The sequence below is a fragment of the Podarcis filfolensis genome (genome assembly GCF_964270895.1).
Source record: "Podarcis filfolensis genome assembly, chromosome: 14".
In the NCBI taxonomy this organism is placed as follows: domain Eukaryota; kingdom Metazoa; phylum Chordata; class Lepidosauria; order Squamata; family Lacertidae; genus Podarcis; species Podarcis filfolensis.
Genome location: NC_139616.1, coordinates 7,281,646 through 7,303,245, shown reverse-complemented (window position 1 = coordinate 7,303,245; position 21,600 = coordinate 7,281,646). Strand labels below are relative to the sequence as shown.

The 21,600-nt window shown below is 45.8% G+C and overlaps 1 protein-coding gene across 12 annotated transcripts in view; it reads left to right on the top strand.

Annotated features, from left to right (window-relative positions):
- Positions 1–21,600, top strand: part of CELF6 (CUGBP Elav-like family member 6) — a 181,214-nt gene that overhangs the window by 136,412 nt on the left and 23,202 nt on the right. For 8 of the 12 annotated variants that reach the window (XR_014541667.1, XR_014541668.1, XM_083586715.1 and 5 more), the window contains 5 exons: positions 7,527–7,655; positions 10,680–10,759; positions 17,358–17,501; positions 20,009–20,153; positions 20,576–20,725. Coding sequence is in view for 10 of the 12 variants with exons in the window: in XM_083586715.1 (XP_083442841.1) it covers positions 7,527–7,655; positions 10,680–10,759; positions 17,358–17,501; positions 20,009–20,153; positions 20,576–20,725 (648 nt within the window). In the remaining 2 variants the exon portion in view is untranslated. The remainder of the gene's footprint in view (positions 1–7,526; positions 7,656–10,679; positions 10,760–17,357; positions 17,502–20,008; positions 20,154–20,575; positions 20,726–21,600) is intronic. The other 4 variants (XM_083586712.1, XM_083586711.1, XM_083586717.1 and 1 more) reach the window with 2 other exon arrangements.

Here is a 21,600-nt window from a genome sequence, read left to right as displayed (position 1 = left end):
TCAGAGACTTGAAAAGCCCATAGAGCTGATTGGAGAAATAGGAAAGACTGTTACATTTCCAACTTCCTTCCTCCGATCTATATACTTCAAGATAAAGGCAGCCACTCTCAGCACCTCATGACCAAGTGGGCAGGGAGAGGGGTCTCAGAGGCCTCATGGGTACCAGGGAAAGACCTCAGGCGCATTGCTGTGCCTGTAGGTGCCACATTGACAATCCTTGCAGCAGAAGTTGCAAGTGCAGCATCTGCAGTGATAAACCAAGAGACAGTTGGAGCAGATTGTACTCTGGAGATAGGAGTCTTTGCAGCCCTTTCCATTAGCCAGAAAACTGAATCATAGTACAAGTATACTGAGATGTTTGAAAAATGTTGTTCTAGTTACCTGTTGTTGCTTTTAGAAAACTATTGAAGGCTTGTCAATATGCTCACCAGTATACCATAATCTGGCCTTGACAGTGTGGGTCTAACACCCAAGTTCAGCTGGCTGTGACCCCCTGCCTCTGCTCTTTCTGCATCTCAAGAAGCTGCAGGGATTGTGGCCAGTGGATGACTAGCACCCTCTAGGGGAAATACCAGGCCAGCAGCTCGCCCGAGAACAAAGATTGGCTTCGTGTTTGGCATCAAAAACCACATTGTAAAACTTTTTCCATAATCTGTTCAAACCAAACTCTACAATCATGAGAGATGGACTAGGACTTTTAATTAAAACTTATATATACATACATTATTTTAGAGGTGGACCATTGCTCCAAAAGTTTCTCAGATTGACTTTTGAGAATTTTCTGTGTTTTCCTGGGGTGGAGGAATGGAAAGAACGTTCACATCTGCAAAGTTAATACAAAGATAAGAAAAAGGTTGCAACATGAACACCAGGCACGTCCCTGAGCAAACCACAACTGGTAAACCGAGAACAAGTCTTATTGCAGCGCATGGTAGCGCAGCAGCAGCAGCAGCAGGAAGAATGAGTTGCTGATGGGATTTAAGAGTCCAACAGCATCTGGCAGGAAACTCATAGGAATAAGTGAATCTGTCTTTCCCATTTTTTCCAGTCTTCCATTCAGTTCTACATATTTCCATATCAGTTTGGGGGGGGGGGAACGACAATTTTTAAAGGTTCTCACGAAAATTCATTAGCAAATTTCTCCTGATACAGTGGTACCTTGGGTTAAGTACTTAATTCATTCCGGAGGTCCGTTCTTAACCTGAAAATGTTCTTAACCTGAAGCACCACTTTAGCTAATGGGGCCTCCTGCTGCCGCCACACCACCGGAGCACGATTTCTGTTCTTAACCTGAAGCACTATTTCTGGGTTAGCGGAGTCTGTAACCTGAAGCGTATGTAACCTGAAGCGTATGTAACCCGAGGTACCACTGTATACACATTTCTGCAAGCACTTTTCACTGACATAATGCATTTTTGCATGCTGTTTTCCGTAACGTATGCATTTTGTGGATAGTTTGCCCTGGCATATGCATCTTCGTACACAACCAGACTGAAGAATTTCACTGCAAAATCTGGGGAAGTAGAAATCTCAGAGGATGACGATGTTTCCTTTCATGTATTGTTTTGAGGAGTGTGGGTTTGGTAGGTTGCCCTTTCAACGCAAACCGAGCCAAATCATTCTGACCTGCACTTATTCATTAATTTACTGCAGTTATAGTCCATTTTCCACCACAAGGAATTCAAGGTGGCATGCATGATTCTCCCCCTCCTCATTTAATCTCCACAACAACCACCCAGTGAAGTAGGTTAGGCTGAGAGACAGTGACTGGCCCAGTGTCACCTAGTAAGTTTCATGAGCAAGTGGAGGGGGTGTGCACCCTGTTCTACCAGGTCCCAGTCCAACACTAACCACTATGGAACACTGCCTCTCCTTGCTTTAATGGCCTACATCAAACCAGACATAGGTAGATTTTGGGAAACCTCTAATGCCCCATTTCTCCTCTCTCTGTGTGTGCACCTTTCTTCCCCATTTCCTATGGCGCCTGTCTGCAGACAAATGCACACGAGGATCGGTATTTTAAACCCAGTGATGTTTTATTCCCAGGGTTCAGTTGCTTGAGCAGGGTAAATAACAGTGTATTCAGAGAGAGATGTAGTTATTAAACACGACTCAGCTGGTGCCAGCAAAAGCTCCGTGCGTCCCAAAGGGAACTGGGAAATAAATTACCCACTTACAGAATGTAATTGGTGAGGGATTAAAAATCAATAGACAGGCAAGAACAAGCAAGCTGCCTCAGCCGGGCTCTGTGGAGGAAGAAAAATCCCATTGCAAGAGGATGGCACTCTCGTTGCCCAGGAGCACGTGCCCAAGATCACAGTTTCTGGCTATCTGGGGGCTCCTCTGCCTTTTAAGAGGTCAGTGGCAAAGAGGTGTTTGATAGGTAAAATGTGCTGTGGCAGAATGGCCAGCCCTTTCCACCGAAGTCCCACAGGCCCACTGGAATGGACTGTAGGATTCAGATGCAAGAAACCTTAGATTCAATGCCCAGCTCAGCAGTGCTCTATCCCTTTGGCCTTGCACTGTTTTCCCAGAGGATCAGATGAAATATACCAAAATATGCCTCTAACTCTCCTGGGAATGAAATCATTCAAAGTGCAGGAGGCCACTTTGAATTAATAGTTCCCCAATTCGGCTGGCACAGTTGCATTGGTTTGTGGCCAGCCTTGTGAAAAAGAGCAAGCCCCTCTTTGGCTTTTTGAAATGAAGCAGAACTGGAATGAATGCAGACAAAAGGGATAAGAAGGAATACAGCCTTCAGCAGGGCTTGGAAGAATGAGTATAGGCAGAACTGGATCGAGGTCTGAGGGGGCAAGGGGCAAAACGTCCTTTGGCAGTGGGCTCAGGTGGGTTTGCCCTGCAGTAATGGCATGGCTGTGAGCAACACAGGGCAGCCGTGATTTCCCACAATGCTCCAGAGTGATGCTGCATCAAGAACATTGTGGGAAATTAAAGGGGTGGCTTCAGTCAGCTGCCACCGGGAGTGCTGGGTCAGAAAATAATAATAAAGAGGATTCCAACATAAGCATTAGCTGTGCACCCTGGTGGGGCATTTGAACCCTGACAGCTGCCCCAAGATGCCAGGTGCAGATACCAGCCTTGAGAATCTGTCAGTTTCAGCTTCTCATTTTTCTAGTCTTCACATTTCCACATCTCTTTGCAGTTTTTTGATTCAGCACCTCATGAAAATTCTTATTATTAATGATTTTCAGTTTTATACATTTCAATAATTTTACAATCATTTTAACATTTCAAAATTTGACTTCCTTCCCCCAGTTTCTGTATTTCCTTAAGCTCTCTTTTTATGTACAGCATTGTAGGTGCCCAGTCAATCATTGCTTTATTATTATTATATTTAATAATAATAATAATAATAATTTCAATTTTATGCATTTCAATAATTTTACAATCATTTCAACATTTCAAAACTCGACTTCTTCCCCCCTCTTTCTGCAGTTCCTTAAATTTATTTTTTAATATTTTCTGCATATCCAATTTAATTTGCTCATTCATTCATCTACTTTAAATATATACTCTTATAAAACTGCAGGTTATTACAACACTCCTGCCAATGTTCTTATCTGTTTACAGTTTATTTGTAAATATTCAATAAACCATTTCCATTCTTTTATAAAAGGTTTGTTATCTTGATTTCTTACTTTTCAGGTAAGTTTCGGCATTTCTGCATATTCCATAAGTTTTTGTATCCATTCTTCTTTCGCTGGGACTTCTTCTTCTTTCCATTTTTGGTCAAGTATCATTCTTGCCACTGTAGTCACATACATGAATAAATTTCTGCACAGTTTGGATAGTTCTGTCCCTCATGTAAATTCAGCATCATTTCATTGCAAACTGTTCCTTGCACATTTTTCTGTGCAATTTCCCCCAATACAGTATGCACTTTTTTATTTGCGATTTCCCCATATATAATGCGTTTTTGCATGTTATTTTCACTGACATGTGCATTTTAATGAACACTCTACCCTAGTATATGCATTTTTGTATGTTGTAACCACCCTGAGACCTGCAGGTTTAGGGCGGTATACAAATTTTAATAAATCATCATCATCAATTTTTGTACATGCTACTTGGCTGGAGAACTGAACTGCAAAATTTAGAGAAGTGCAAATTTTAAAAGATGGCTCAGTTTGCATATTGTTTCAGAAAATGCATGTTTGATAGGTTCCCTTTTATTTATTTATTTTATTTATCCATTTTCATAAACTTAGTATACACACCTTACGTTTTCATTCTCTAATGTCTTATCAAAAGTCTTCCCAAGAGGTTCCCTTTTAGATGTGAATTGACTCCCCGCCCCCATCCCTACAAGAGGGTCTCTATTTTTATCTATGAAGTGTTGGACAATATCCTTAAAGTCCCCCGCTTCCTCAAATTTCACATTATCATTCCCTTTTTGGCCAGCAGAGCAGCAAGTATTTGGCTCGGAGCAGGACTCCGGCTTAGGCTGTAAGTGAGGCAGAAATTTGAATCCTCTCTGAAGAGGCACTTGCGGCGTGGAGAGAAGTGTCAAGGAAATTTAAGCTAAGCCAGAGACTACAACGCTATACAGGGACAGGTGCTGTTGTTTTTAATAGAGATGGTTTATGTTTAACTAGACAATGTATGAGCCCTGGCCTCTTAACTAATTTTCCTAGTGCCTGACAAAGCGTCCTCTGTGCCCTGCTGTTATTTATTTATTTCCTGGCCTGCGCACTCCGACAGGCCACCTTATTTCTGTTGTCAGACGCCATTAGAGCCCAGCGCTGGTGCGAGGGCCGTGGAAGACAGATGCCGGCAATAATCGCGAAACACTCATTATTTACCATCACTCCAATGATGTTTAAGTTATTTATGTCCCTTGGGCAGGGCTGGCAGCGGAGGGTTATTTGGGTAGTCAATCATAACCATGAAACGGCTTGCTACTTTACTTAACCGTCTCTCTTTCTCTCGGAGCCTCGTTGCCTCCATCTCTGTCTTTCTCATTCCAAGTACCCCTTTATTCCCCATTCCTTCTCATCAACCTCCACCCCCACCATCCGCTCCATATTCCTCCACATGTTCCCCTTGGACTTCTCCCTCTTTCTCTCCTTCAAACTTAGGAAATGAAATAGTGCAGGACCCCAGTGATCACTGCCTTGTACTTTGTTTTAAACTGTTTTTGTTTTTTTAATTGTATTTTTAAATTGTTATAATCCACTCTGGGACTGTATGGTGACGTGTGGGTAAGGAAGTGTAACAACAACAGGTAAAGGTAAAGGACTCCTGGACAGATAAGTCCAGTCAAAGGCAACTATGGGGTTGCGGCACTCATCTCGCTTTCAGGCCAAGGGAGCTGACGTTTGTCCGCAGACCTTTACCTTTACCTATTATTATTGTTTAGACCACAGCGCCACTTGGGCTTGTTGATCAGAAGGTCGGCGGTTCGAATCCCCACAACAGGGTGAGTTCCCGTTGCTCTGTCCCAGCTTCTGCCAACCTAGGAGTTTGAAAGCACGCCAGTGCAAGCAGATAAATAGGTACCACTGTGGCGGGAAGGTAAACAGTGTTTCTGCGCACTCTGGTTTCTGTCACGGTGTTCCGTTGTGCCAGAAGCAGTTCAGTCCTGCTGGCCACATGACCCAGAAAGCTGTCTGTGGACAAATGCTGGCTCCCTCGGCCTGAAAGTGAGATGAGCACTGCAACCCCATAGTCACCTTTGACTGGACTTAACCGTCCAGGGGTCCTTTACCTTTACAATAATAATAACAATAATAATAATACTAGCAGCTCTTTTTTGTTTTAATGATGAGGTGCCAGTGCTCCTATATTGATAAAAGTGCTGTGGGTGCCTGCACAAAATGGCAGCCATGGGCAGCAAAAAATTGTTCTCTGCTGCTGTGGAGGGTGGAACTTGATCTAATGGGCTAAAGTTGTAGGAGGGCAGATGGTTGGCTGTTAGGTGATGATAAAGGTAACCAGTTACTTAAAAAGATTCTGGGCTCTCTCTCAATGGAGGACTTCAAGCAGAGGCTAGACAGTTGTCTGTAGGGGATTCTGTACCTCTGGCCTCCCCCAAGTCCATGAATCGAGGAATCCCTAGCATGCAGACACTGCGCCCGCTGGATTTCTCCTAGTTGCTTGACAATTTATATACCCCTGGTATTTAAACAGAACATCTAAGCCACTGACAAAATGTTAAAACATCTTCAGTAGACAGCAACTATGGAAATACCAGAGAAGGCCCACATTCTATAAAGCACTATTAGCAACAAACAGAGCACCATCTCGAACACTGACATAAACATGGCACGTAAGAAATCAGCTATGAAATTGCAAGGAAATTGTAAACGTGATACTGTCCTGGCCCCCACTGCTGCGTGAATGACTCAAACTTGGGTTTCTGTTTCTACCAAAATCTTGACGCTGAAGATCAGCGCAGTACATAGGGAAGGCAAGGGTGAAAGGCACATGGCTAAGCATAAGCTAAGATGCTGACCCAACAAGACATCCCCTGTGCCTTCTTTTTAAAGGATGGGACAGGCACTTAGTGTGGCAAGTGGTCCGAGTCCCCAAACTGGGCAAGCAAACAGGCATTCCTCTTGGTGAGTTGAACTTACAAGGTCTTTTTGCACCAACATTGGCATCTCTGTGTCCTTGGAGACGAAGTTTCAGCTGATTTATGCTCAGCAGCCTCCTTCTTCAACGGAAGCTCATCACTGATAGCAGAAGGCACCAAAGGTCAACAGGGGAGAATGGGCTGGGGTGTCTCGTGATCCTGGATTAGAACGCCCCACTTGGTCCCTCCTTAGGATCCAGCTCACTATCCTCCAGGCCAGCTCCCCCCCCCCAGCCCTAGACTCTTAACAGAAGAAGAAGAGTTTGGATTTGATATCCCGCTCTATCACTACCCGAAGGAGTCTCAAAGTGGCTAACATTCTCCTTTCCCTTCCTCCCCCACAACAAACACTCTGTGAGGTGAGTGAGGCTGAGAGACTTCAGAGAAGTGTGCCTAGCCCAAGGTCACCCAGCAGCTGCACGTGGAGGAGCGGAGACGCGAACCCAGTTCACCAGATTACAAGTCTACCACTCTTAACCACTACACCACACTGGCTCTCTGACACTTCTTAGGTCCCACCAATGCTTCTCCCATCCTGCTGGGTCCCACCCCATGGTCCCTTCCATCCCTTCTTTGTGTCAGACACCCCACCCACATGACACCTCTTTGGGACTCGTGACAAATTCACAATGCTTGCAGGCTGAGAACAGGTTGCTAGGCTTGGTGGGTCAGGGTTGTTCTTATGTCCTGATGTACTCAGAAATACATCCCATTGAGTTCAATGCAAGTAAGTATGATTCAGAACAGCAGCCCAGACACAAAGGCCATTCGCCCGTCCGGCAAGCCCCTGCAAGGGTTCATAGTTGTCGTACAAAGCCTTGGCCTGGACCAGCCGCCAAGTCAATAAGCCCCCGCCTGTGCTCCCATTCTGCCCTACTAATCGTGTGTGGCTTTGCGTGGCTCTTGCTAATGAGGAGTGGTTTGTTTTTAGAAGACAGGAAGCTTTTTGTGGGCATGCTGGGAAAGCAGCAGAGTGAGGATGACGTCCGGCGACTCTTTGAGCCCTTTGGCCAGATTGAAGAATGCACCATCCTCAGAGGCCCCGATGGAGCCAGTAAAGGTGAGGATCAAGAAGCGGCGGAGAATGGCATCGGCAACACTGGAAAGGGGTGGCACAGCTCGCTTTTTCCTACTATGGGGAAGGGCCGTAGCTCAATAGTAGAGCATCTGAGCTCTGCAGGCAAATGTTTCCAGGTTCAGTCCCGGCTGGCATCTGCAGGTGAAGTCTGAAATCCTGTAGAACGTCTGCCAGTCAGTGCAGACAAAACTAAGCTAAATGGACCAGTATGAGGTACAACCTTGTAAAAGAGAATGGGGGAAGTTATTCAGGGCTGAGATCAAGACCCTCCCTGCAATGTCTGCCACGCAAGCATATCTCTGCCAGCTATTATTTTGCACAGGAGAAGCCAGGATATAAATAATAATATAGAGGGGTGGCCAAAAGAAGTGGGTCCGAATGCTGGGATCTACCTGTTCCAATCTGGTTCTGGACTTGCCTATTGCTTCAGCACATCTTCCCTATGCTATTATTATTATTATTATTATTATTATTATTATTATTATTATTACTATTATTATTATTACTATTATTATTATTACTATTATTATTATTACTATTACTATTTATTTGTACCACACCCATCTGTCTGAGTTTCCCCAGCCACTCTGGGCGGCTTCCAACAAAGATTAAAAATACCGTATTTTTCACCCTATAGGACACACTTTTTCACCTCCAAAAATGAAGGGGGAAAGTGTGTGCGTCCTATGGGGTGAATGCAGGCTTTCGCTGAAGCTTGGAGAGCGAGAGGGGTTGGTGCGCACCGACCCCTCTCTCTCTCCAGGCTTCAGGAAGCTATCCGTAAGACTGGGGAGCCCGCAGGAGTTCCCGCAGGGCTCCCTAGGCTGCGGATAGCAGCCTGCTTGCCCGGAGCGCGGGGCACCCTGAAGCAGAGCGCCCCGTGCTTCGGGAAGCTATCCGCAGCCTGGGGTGCCCTGTGGGAGTTCCCGCAGGGCTCCCTAGGCTGCGGATAGCAGCCTGCTGCACGGAGTGCTGGGCGCGCTGAACAGGGCGCCCCGCGCTTCGGGCAGATATCCGCAGCCTGGGGAGCCCTGCGGGAGTTCCCGTGGCTGGGGGGGATTTTTTTCCCCTTTATTCCCCCCCCCAAAAAAACCTAGGTGCGTCCTATGGGCCGGTGCTTCCTATAGGGCGAAAAATACGGTACATTAAAATGTCACACATTAAAAACTTCCCTGATGTCTTCTAAATGTCAGGTAGTTGTTTATCTCTTTGACATCTGATGGGAGGGCGTTCCACAGGGCAGGCGCCACTACCGAGAAGGCCCTCTGCCTGGTTCCCTGTAGCTTTGCTTCTCGCAGGGAGGGAACCGCCAGAAGACCCTCAGAGCTGGACCTCAGTGTCCGAGCAGAATGATGGGGGTGGAGACGCTCCTTCAGGTATACTGGGCTGAGGCCATTTACGGCTTTAAAGGTCAACACCAACAATTTGAATTGTACTCGGAAACATACTGGGAGCCAATGTAGGTCTTTCAAGACCGGTGTTATGTGGTCTCGGCGGCCACCCCCAGTCACCAGTCTAGCTGCTACTTTCCCATTGCCTGATACTTGCTAGTAATATGCTCCAATCCTTCTGAGCACCTGCAGTATTATTATTATTATTATTATTATTATTATTATTATTATTATTATACCTCCCTTCATCATAAGATCTCAGGGTGGTTCACAGAATAAGATGCAGGCTAAAACAAGTAAATAATTAAAACTAAACAGCAAAACAATACCCCTCCTTCCCATAGGCACATTTAAAAGGCTGTGGAATATTAATCAGTCAAAGGCCTGGTTGAAGAGGAATGTTTTTGCCTGCTGCCTAAAAGCATATAATGAAGGCACCAGGTGAACCTTCCAGAGAAAAACATTCCACAAATGGGGGGCCAATGCAGAAAAGGCCCTTATTCTCGTGTTGCCAGCCTCTGGACCTCATGTGGAGGAGGCACATGAAGAAGGGCCTCAGAGGATGGTCACAGGATCTGGGCAGGTTCTTATGGAGAGAGGCAGTCCTTGAGGTATTGCAGTCCTTTACCCTGGTTTTGACATCTATTGTCAGGTATTTAAACCGATTTTAACATTGCATTTTCATTTTGTGGGACCTACAGTGAAGGGTGGGTCTGAAATTATTAGTATTATTATTATTATTATTATTATTATTATTATTATTATTATGAAAACCCACTAATTTAAAGGTTGCAGTCCTATGCACATTTACCTGGACTAAGCCCCAACCAGGCGTAGTGAACTTTATTTCTGAGCAAACAGGCACCTAACAGAGCTGCAAAAACAAAACACATGCTCTGGGCTGTCTGTTGTGAATGCCCACTTTGAATTGGTTTTCATTTACTATGGATACTGCTGTTGAATTGCCTCTTGTTTTAAACTTTTGTACATTTTAATTGCTGATAGTCACACTGAGTCCTTCTATCGGGTGGGTGGGGAGAAGCATAGGCCCAAAATTTAATGATTTGAAACATAACCTTTTGCAACCCTGAAACACACAGAGGAAGAAGCAGCTTCTCTCCCTATTTATTATGGGCAAATCTGGCCACATAGGCAGGTGCACGCCATTCTCAAGTGACAGCGCTATGCTTGTCTTTTGCTAGTGCAGTGGCGTAGCGTGGGGGGTGCAGGGGGGGCCGGCCGCACCGGGCGCAACATCTGGGGGTTAGGGTTGGGGGCGCAAATCCACGGGTTAGGGGGTGCAAATCCACGGGTTAGGGGGCGCAAATTACTTGCCTTGCCCCGGGTGCTGACAACCCACGCTACGCCACTGTGCTAGTGTAACATGGGATGCCATTCAACCCACGTTACCAAAAGCAAAATGTGACCTGACCCTGCAATAAAGGCATTGCCTTACAGCGGGGAGAAAGAATCCTAGATCAGCCAGACTTCAGGCTACTGCTTGCATTTCCCCACCTTGACTGGCTTTGCCAATATGGAGATCCACTCTGGGTTTAGTTTTGGTTTTTTTTGGATATGCCTCTGAGCTGACCATTGATCCTTTCTTTCCTCTTAGGATGTGCCTTTGTCAAATACGGGAGTCATGCCGAGGCCCAAGCCGCTATCAGTAGTCTCCACGGCAGTCAGACCATGCCGGTAAGTGCTGCCCAAATGGCCAAATCAGTGGGTTAGAGCGTGGTGCTGATAATGCCAGGGTTCGATCCCCTCATGGGACAGCTGCATATTCCTGCATTGCAGGGGGCTGGACTAGATGATCCTCAGGGTCCCTTCCAACTCTACAATTCTATGATGGGGGATTGGTTTAGGTGTTCCCTGTGCTCAGCCAGAGGTCTATGCAGAAGACATCCACACCTTTGCCCTTGTTCTTAAACTTCTACTCCTGTGGTGTCTTGCGTGGGAAGAAGTTTGCTGAAGTTTCTCTTCACCATAAAGCATCTGAGATAGTGTCAGGGAATCCAAGGGCATTGCTGAGGATACACCATATATTTAGACCACATGGTTCCTCAAAAAAAGAGATACCTGGGAACTGTCATTTGTTAAGGGTGCTTGGGATTTGAGCTCTCCGAGAGGTAAACTTCAGTTCTTTAAATGTTTTGTGGTTTGTGCACAGTCATTGAGAGAACATATTAGAAATATTTGAGGCATTTAACTTTGTGTATTTTGATACAAAATGACCAGACCCAAATATCCTGGATTAATTTGTAGAGTGGACCTTAGTTACTTGCAGGCTTTTGTGCTTCCTTGATGCAGTTTGACAGATGATAGATGGATGGATGGATGAATGGATGGATAGATAGAAGATAGATAGATAGATGATAGATAGATAGTTCAGAAATTTTGAGAGGAAATATATATTTTATGAGAAAAATACATTGAAATGCACACGCAAGTTTTACTTAAATCTTCATTTTCATGCAGATACTTGGGGGGGGGGGCGGATTGCAGATTAATGCAGAAACGGGATGGCTCCATGAATGAACACATGCAAAAGTGACATAGGCTGAACATCACCTGATGTGCCCAGAATGACTGCAGCTCCTATCTTTCCTGAGCATTGGCACTGCTGGCTGAGGCTGATGGGTGCTGGAATCAAGCAACATCTGGAAGGCCATAGGGTCTCCTGCATTGGGACCAGCAGATATCAACCCAGATAGCCTCACTGTGGCTATCTGGATCTAGCCATTGTACACCCTGCCCTTCAACTTCAGCAGCCCTTCCCTTCCTGCCTGCTGTGGGACGAAAGCTAAAGCATCCTCATGAGCACAGCTGCAAGAGGAGGATGGTAGACGAAGGAACTAGCAAAGTGGGAGAGAGCAAGCACAGCGATCCTTAACTGCTCTGCACCGTTTGGTTGTAGAGGTTGGCACTTGGCGACCCTGTCAATTCCACAATACCAAAGAGGAGGACAGTGCCTAAAAGGTCCATCAGGAAGCAGGGAATATTCACATGGCAGTGGAGTCTGGCTCATTTGGGGGAATTGGGGCACTGCCCCAGCAGCCTAAGACCCTGGAGCGAGGACCCCGAAGTAGACCAGCCTTCTCCAACCTTGTGCCTTCCAGATGTTTTGAATTTCAGCTCCCATCAGCCCCAGCCAGCAGGGCTAATGGTGACGGATGGTGATGACTGTCGTCCAAAATGTCTGGAGAGGGAAGGCTGGAGTCTGCAGTACTAAGCTAGATGCACCACAATTTGACTTATGGTGGGGAAGTTTTGTACGCCCTGCAAATAGAGAAGAAAAACAGAGGTGGCCAGCTAACCGCTTGGAAGCTATATTGAAATTGACAGATAAGCAGTGCTAGGCTCTTTCCCAGGCTGCTCTCAAGGAACCAGAAGCCTTTATCACTGGCCCTGTTCCTGTGTTTTCAATCACAGCTTAACAAGCAGCAATTAAGCAGCTGGAATTCCTTCCCACTCCCCTTTAACTCATCATCTCAGCTCACCCACCTCTGCAGAGCATAAAAAATACATCTATTACCCATTTATTATTGTGTTTTTATTCCACCCTTCCTCCAAGGAGCTCATGGCACAAGGGTTGTATTGAACAAAGTTATATTAGAGGTTACTGTCCACACACTTCTGCTGTGCAGATACTGGTGACTAGGCAAAACCTTTTTAAGCTGCTTTAGCAGAGTTTATCTTCTTTCACTCTCACACGGAACAATGACAAAGTTTTTTAAAAGATGACTGACCAAACTGTGAAGTCTTGGTCAAAATATTTTATTCCCAGACCGGTTACATGCATTAAGGTTGCAAAGGACATCTTTCGACTGTTAACACAAACAGTACACTATCAAACAAAAGTCTTATCTCCAGCATGTTGTAAACCACAGCAACAGTCCTCCAACAGACTTCATAGGCAACCCTCTTCTGACATACATTTGCTATCAAGTGTCTGCAAACACGAAGCGGGAGTGGTCTTTTTATTAGCACTTGCAGCTGACACTAATTAAGATCAGAGTGCCACTCCCAAATTTAAAGGAAAAACTCTGGAACCTTCTAGAAACTTTTGTTTCTTTGCAGAACAATTCCCTTACACCCCCACTCAGTCGCACAGAAACAAAACAGTATTATGAACATATACAAAGTATTCGCACACCATGCAACACAATTCCCAACTTCTCAACTAGTTGTGCATGTCTTTCAGACGTAAGCAATTTTGTAAATACATTTGCCACATTTTGCCTGCTTTCACAATATTGTAGCTTTTTCAGATTTTGCTTCACAATTTCTTTTACGTTTTGATATTTAATCTCTACATGTTTTGTTCTACCTTTAAACAGTTCAAACTCCACCATTGCAATGACTGCCTGATTATCCTCCCGTACTTGTACTGGATAATTACGTTTTACACCTAAGTCATCGAGAATCTGTACATAGTACTTCAATTCATTACATAAGTCTGATAGAGCAGTGTATTCAGCTTCTGTGGAGGAAGTGGCTACAATCCCTTGTTTCCTGGACTTCCATTCCACCAAAGAATTACCAAACTGAAACACCATCCCAGACACTGATTTTTTGCCCAACCACTATCAATGAATGAACTTCTGATCCTGAAGATGATAATTTTAAACAATAGTCAAGTGTATTTTGTAAACGAAAAATGCATTTTAGTCCTTTCCATGTATTTTCAATAGGATTACTTACAAGTCTACTCAGAATTCCAACAGAATAACAAATCTGAACTGCTCCGTTGTGAAATATACAATAAACTTCCAATAACAGAGTGATACGATTCTGGATTCACAGGCTCTGAACTATCCCCTTCGTTTTTGAAAAAAACTATTTCCATTGGGGTTTTCACACCTTTACAATTCTGCATGTTGTTCCTTTCCTCTGGAACCTTCTAGAAACTTTTACTTGTTTCTTTGCAGAGTGATTCCCTAACAAGTTATCCCCTTCCTGCAAGGAATTCTGCTTGCTCAACAGAACTTTTCCTCCCTTTCCTTGCCCTGTGCCCCTGCTCAGAGGGGGGTGGGGTTGCAAGAAAACCCAGACAAGATGGGGGGGCACATGGAGGAAGGAGAGGGAAGGGGAGTTCCTTTGCACGAGGCAAGCAGATAAACTTTGCATGAACAGGATGACTAGTTGAAATTTGCTGTTCTCTGTCGTCTCCATTTTATCCTCACAGCTGCCCCAATGAGATAGGTTGGATGAAAAGATTTCAACTGGCAGTAAGTTTTAAAGAGGGTTTTGGTCCTGAGGACCAGTCAGAGAGTCCCGAAGAGCTGCATTTGGCCCCCAGGGACTGAGGTTCCACACCTCAAGCAATAAAGCAATCTCTCAGAGACAGTGCCTTATGAAAATACCATTTTCTTTCCTTAGAAACAAAACTAGAAAAGCAATCTCAGGAGCTGCTCACAGCCATATAGAAAAAGGTAGCCCCACAGAGCAGGCCCCCACCCCTCACAAGACAGTGTTTTTCTCCTTAATCCAATCACCGGCTAATTTATCCTCTCTTTGATTGGATCAGAATCTTGGGGATCAAATCACTTGTTGTAAAAATAACGCAGGGCCCATCGTTTATTCTGATCAGCAGCTGTGCTCTCTAGGCAGGTGTTAGGAGGTAATTCAATCACTGGCTTGAGAAAACTGCCATTTAATTAACAATGAAGGTCACAGTTCTAAATGAAGGCGAAAGAAAGGGGAAAGAGCCCAGGGAACTGGCCGTGATTATAAAAGAGGTCTGCATTGATCAGAGATTGCTCCTGGCAGGGAAGCTGTGCTGAAGATGAACTCTGATCTGGTGTGGTTGGTTGGAACAGCAGCAGCCTTTAGAAGGGGGGGGCTCACGCACGCACAATGGTACGTGCTAATCACAATTATCTCACTCTATTGAAATCAAAGAGATGGGATAAATACTCAGAGGAGCAAAGGAGATGCTTTGCTGTTTCTGAATCTCCTCACATCCCGCTAAGGTGACTGAGGTTAAAGAAATACATTTTCAGAGGTTCAAAGTCCAAGTGCCTTATCCGTCCCTCCTCAAAAACTCTTTTTTCCAGAAGGACTTCTTCACCTACACCATACACTTAAAGAACTCTTATACCACTTTAACGGTGATGGCTTCCCCTGCACACAGTTCTTCCCCTGAGAACTGTAGTTTGCTGTGTGGAGGAAATCATAGCACTGCCAGGCATCTCCTGCTAACAGTCAGCACCCATAACAAAGTACCAAGGGGGCCAGCATTGTTTGTTCATGAACACAAGAGCTCTTGTGCTAGTGTATGGCATACTTTAAAGGTTGTTCAAGGAAGGAATCCAGTGCAATTGCACTAGAGGAAGCTTATTGCACAGGAGCTGATTCTTCTTGTGAAATCGGTTGCAGAAAATCTTTGGTAATGCTTTCCCTTGCACTATGATGCCCCACAGCACAACAAATATATCACTGCATTGGATACAACCTGTGCTGGATTTCAATGAATTCTTTGTGCACTGTCCTGGGAAACTTCAAGTTGAAGGATGGCTTACAAATAGAATAAATTACCGTATTTTTTGCTCTATAAGACACACTTTTTCCCTCCTAAAAAGTAAGGGGAAGTGTGTGTGCGTCTTATGGAGCAAATGCAGGCTTTGCGCGGCTATCCCAGAAGCCAGAACAGCAAAAGGGATAGCCTAGACTGACATCCCTCGCTGTTCTGGCTTCTGGGATTCAGAATATTTTTTTTCACGTTTTCCTCCTCCAAAAACTAGGTGTGTCTTATGGTCTGGTGTGTCTTGTAGAGCAAAAAATACGGTACAATACAGAGGATGCTGTTTCAAAAGTGGACCCATATTTGTGAACATTAGTTGATCATCATCGTATATGTAGAAGTACCAATAACTCTTTAAAAATAAAAAATAAACCAGAACAGCTAAATGAGAAGTGAGAACGCTCAATGGCCAGAAATATATTAAAAAAAGAAAAATACAAAACTAAGAGGGGGGCATGGAGAATAGAGTGCTCAGCTGGAGGAGGAGGCCAGCATAAATGCCTGCCTGCCTGGAACATGGAAATACTCAAACGTTGCAACATTTTGTTGCAGGTTCTGCTTATGAATCAGCTGGTTTTAATTTTGCCACCTTGGCCGTGCATCCAGGCTGACTGGTTGCAAAAGAGGAGAGAGTTTCTGTTGTGGGAGGATTTTGGTAGATGAAAGAGGTCATAGGTCAGTGCTTTCTTTTTAGGAAAAAAAGGTGCTGGTACTCACCGTGGTTGTCACAGTAAGTGCCACACTTTTAACGTGGCGGGGGGTGGGGGTGCAGCTGCTAGTACTGTGTACTCTTGAGTACCCCCAGAAAAAAGCACTGCATACAGAGGTTTTACTTTATCCAGTTTGCCTGAGCCCAGAAATAAATGGAAGCTTATTTGCTTGTTGTGTCCTTTTATTTACAAATGTCTTTCTAATTTATTTAAACCCTAATTTTGTAGATGGTTGACTGATGACCATGGCCGGGGTAGTGGGAGCGGGACCAGGGGCATGGGCAGAGAGCTCAGGAGGCCAGGCCAAAATCCCCAGAGAGCCAGTACCATGTAGTGGCTAATGTGTTGAACTTCCACCTGGTGAGACCCTGGTTCTCCTCCCACTGAAGTGATCCTGGGCCAATCACTCTCAGCCTAACTAAACTCACAGGGCTGTAGTGAAGATCAAAGGACGATTGGCCATGTATGCCCCCTGAATCACTGGGGGAGAAGGGCAGGAGAAAATAACACCACTATGGTTTTCAAATATTGGCAGGTATGCTTGTAAACCAGTGTCCTTCCAGGTGTTCTTGGGCTCCAGTTCTCATCGTCCACACCCAGCTTGGCCAATGGGCCAAGGGTTGGGGGTTGTAGTCCACGACAACCATCTTGCTACATGCAAGTGCCAGGATGGCTCAGTCGGAAGAACATGAGACTCTTAATATCTGGGTTTGAGCCCCACATTGGGCAAAAGGATTCCTGCATTGCATGGGATTGGACTAGTTGACCCTTGTGGTCCCAGCTCTGCAAGTCTATGATTCAGTTTCTCAAAGGAGCTATTCAAACAACTTTTTCAGCACACCTGTTTGGTTAGCCTAACGCCTGCCTGTGTCTCTCTAGCAGAAATGATGTGCCCTAGTTGTTATCCTTATGCCATCATCCGTATCGCTTGTCCTTGCTGGAGGGGTGGGGGGGATGTGAATTATGTGCCAGCTGCCACCGCTTCATACAGGAGCAATGGATACACTCTGCCCCACTCTCTCTGTTTGTGCCTCTGTTTCTCTGTCCACTCTGCTAGGGAGCATCGTCCAGCCTGGTGGTGAAGTTTGCTGACACAGACAAGGAGAGGACCCTTCGGCGGATGCATCAGATGGCAGGACAGCTGGGGATCTTCAATCCAATGACGATCCAGTTTGGAGCCTACGGGGCATATACGCAAGCGGTAGGAGATGCTGCAATCCGCTGCCAGCCCTATAAGGTGGACGCATTTAGAACTGGACAAGCCAGAGGGGGCTAGCTTAGCTGTAGGTGGGCGGTGAACTCACACTGGATGGCAGAGACAGCTTCCAAGGACAACAGCTGGTGCTCCTGCTATCCTTTGTACCACAATTCCTATCAGCCCCAGCCAGGGTGGATGATGGAAGTTGTTCTCCAAAAAATCTGGAGGTCACCTTCTTGGAAAAGCAGGTTTTGCATTAACTGGGAAGACAAGTCAAGAGGTCTGATGGGCACAGGTGGCTTGTTGACTCCTGTGTAAGCTGAAAGATTAGCTGGGAGCTGAACAGAGTAGGAGTGTCAACAGTGGAGAGAGATCACCAAAGGAAAAGACCTTGCCAGCTCTAAGAGCCCAGAAAAGAGGTTTGGAGGTGGAAGATATGGATGAAGTGTCAACCTCTGGAGGAGATGCTGCTGCTCTTTGTCCTGATAGCTGTTCCAAAGGAAACTGTTGCCAGATAGCAAAGAGAAGTAGGTGGAAGGCTGCAGAGTCAGAGGCAAACATCACAGTCCTCCTTTATACAGTGTTTAGCCAAGCTACGTGATTAGCTCCCATAACATGTAGCCACCAAGTTGGAATGGCTTTAAAAGAAGGTTAGATAAATCAGTGAATGATAAGGCAGTTCACCTCTGAATATCACTTCCTGGGAAGCCCAGATGGAGAGAGCACTGCTGTCGCTCCCAAGTCCTGCTTGCAGGTTTCCCATAGGCATCTGCTTGGCTGCTCTGAGAACAAGATACTGGGCTAGTTGGGGCCTTTGGCCTGATTCAGCTGCAGGACTCTTCCAATCAGTCTAGAGCAGATAGGGGTCTGATGATGAAATCTAAGGCAGGCTGGTGTTCCTGTTGTGGAGCAGGCAGGCAAGTGGCCACATAGCTCGGCTTGCACCTTCTCTCACTCAGATGCAGGTGGAACAGAGGACACAGGGCCTGGAGCTTTCCTTGCTGTGCAGAAGAGAGGGCTTTGGCAGGTGCAGTTTGTCAGGCAAGCTGTAATCTGCCCTTCTGCACAAGTGGTGAAGGTGCTGGAACCCTGTGCTTTTCCCTATTACTTAGACTAAGGAACCATGCCTGAAACAACATTTTTTATTATTATTATTATTATTATTATTATTATTATTATTATTATTATTACAACAATTCATATACCACCCTTCACCTAAGGATCAAAGGGTGGTTTACAGTATCAAAAGACATAACATAATAACAAACAAAACAACAAACTGTGTCCCCCACCACAAATTGGCCACAAATTGTTTAACCAGACAAAGATCTGGTTATAGAGGCCTGAAGATATGTAATCGAGACGCCAGGCGAGGCTCTCTGGGGAGAGCATTCCACAAACAGGGAGACACTGCAGAAAAGGCCTGTTCTTGTGTTGCTACCCTCTGGACCTCTCATGGAGGAGGCACACAAAGAAGGGCCTCAGAGGATGATCACAGGGTCTGGGCAGGTTCATATGAAGAGAGGCAGTCCTTGAGGTATTGCGGTCATGAACCATTTAAGGCAGCTTTTCTCAACCTGTGGGTCCCCAGATGTTGTTGAACTACAACTCCTTTCACCCCCAGCTAGCAAGGCCAGAGCTCAGGGATGATGGGAGTTGTAGTCCAACAACATCTGGGGACCCACAAGTTGAGAACCGCTGATTTAAGGCATTATAGGGCAACATCAGCACTTTTAATTTGGCCCACCCAGAAACCAACTGGCAGTCAGTGCAGTCTGCCAAGGACTGGCATTATATGGTCAAGCTGTTTAACTTCAGTAAGCAACCTGGTGGCTGGATTCTGCACCAGCGGAAGTTTCCAGTCTATCATCAGAGGCAGCCCCATGTATAATGTGTTGCAGTAATCTAGCCTAGAGGTTAGGGTAAGCCAGGCCTCTGTTGGTTCCTGGACTGAAACAACTGCAGCACCATCTCTGGCCATTCCATGGGTAGCATAGCAGAATAGCAGGTATCCGACTGGAAGCTCCTTTTGCCTGAGAGCTGCCTCAGTGGTGCCTCAGGGAAATAAGGTGCCTGGGTCCTGTTGCCAGCCTTCTCCAACATGGTACCCTCCAGCTGTTTCCAACACCAACTTCCCTCATTGCTGATGGTTGGCTGCGCTGTCAGGGGCTGGTGGGAGTTGTAGTCCTGCAACACCTGGAGAACATCAGTTTGGGGAAAGCTGTTGTACACAATACTGTTAGACACACTACTCAGTATAAGACATCTTCCTACGTTCCTGCCATGCCCAGTGTCAACAGCTGGAAAAGGCTCTTCGGTAACAAAGGCAAAACTAACTTGCACCTTCTTGTTTCTCCCCTTCTTCCTCCTCCTCCTCCTCTGTGTCCTCTGGTTCCTGTTCTTGGTTGTTCCTTCTCCTCCTCTCTCTTCCCCGCCTCCACTGCTCCCCTCTTGCTTACTCCGTTTCTTTTCCTTCTCTCTGCCCCCATGCCTGTCTTTCTTTCCTTAAGATAATGCAGCAGCAGGCAGCTCTGATGGCTGCAGCACAAGGAACTTGCCTCAACCCCATGGCGGCCATTGCGGCGGCACAGATGCAACAGATGGCGGCGTTTAACGTCAGCGGGTTGGTTGCTGCTCCCATGACACCCTCATCAGGTATTTGCCCCTAGTAGAGAAATTCAGCTCAGTTCACATTCGAAGGCAGACATACAGGACAGTTTCCAAAACAAAAATGGACCAAAACATGGTCAGAATTCAGAGCTCACACTTTTTCCAAATTTTGCAATGCAGTTCTCCTGCGAAGTTACGTATACAGTAATGCACATACTAGCCTAAAGTGTGCGTACAGATATGCATTTTGGGACCAAAGTGGCAATGACCAGGACTCACTTGCTCTTGATGACTGCAGAACAGCCCAGATGAAGAAGTGGATTGGTTTTTAACAGCTAACTTCAACCAACCAAATTCCTACCTGTTCCAGTCAGAGACCTCACCCATCCTCTGTGTTTGAGAAATAGTCAGCATCAAAGGCCATCTCTAATTTGTCTCTTTCTCCCCAACTTCTTGGTGGTCCATAGGTACAAGCACACCTCCGGGGATCAGCACAGCACCTGTTCCCAGCATAGCCACACCCATCGGGGTGAATGGATTCAGCCCTCTCCCACCACAGACCAATGGGCAGCCAGCATCAGAAACTATTTACACCAATGGAATCCATCCATACCCAGGTAAGGTTTTTGGCCACACACAAAAAAGGAGGTGGGAAATAATGGGTGTGCTGTTCAAGCTTCTTGCCATTTGGCAGCAAGAGGAGAGCTAGTCCTTTGGGACCCAGGAGGACTTAAATGCCCAGCTGGCGCAGTATAAAGAGCAAACAGGAAACTCATCCCTGTCTCTCTGTGTGCAACTATGCCCCTATGTTAATGCATATGCACTTTGGGAGGTTATGTATCATTTTAAAAAAGCGTCCTTCCTTAGTCCAGTCTTGTAACTAAGCTTGCAAAAGTTACTACCCTGACCTATTTTTGCTAACAGGCTAGTATCCTGGGTCCTGTGCTGGATGCCTTGGATGGGAAGCTTCCTCTTTCTCAGCTAGCATGAAAATGCAGGACACCAGCCTCTTAGAAGTCTAGTAAAAAAGAAAAAAGCTTTCTACAAAGCAGGCAGATGGAAGAGGAACAGAGCTGAGGGATAGGTTCCCTTTCTCTACAGCCAGCGGAGAAAAACCAAGAGGACTGATGGAGGAGGAATAGAGAGATCCTTCTGTCCTCCACCTCTGCTTGCTCCCTTGATAGAATTCAATGCACTCACCTGCATGGGATTTCTGCTCACCTTTGGCTACCAAGCAGTGCACGGCTGCCTTGGTTCCTAAGCCAGTTTCACAGCTGGTGTCAGTCACAACTAGAGAATTTACATAGTCCAAGCCTCTGCTGCCTTTTGCAGGTATTTGCCTACCTGCCCTGAATGGTAGTTGAGCTAAAACTAATTTCCAGCAACCTTCTAACGATGCCATTGCCTTATTGCAGACTTTCCCAACCTGGTGGCCTCCAAATGTTGTTGGGCAACAATTCCCACATAGCATGAGCAGTGGGGAGGAATGATG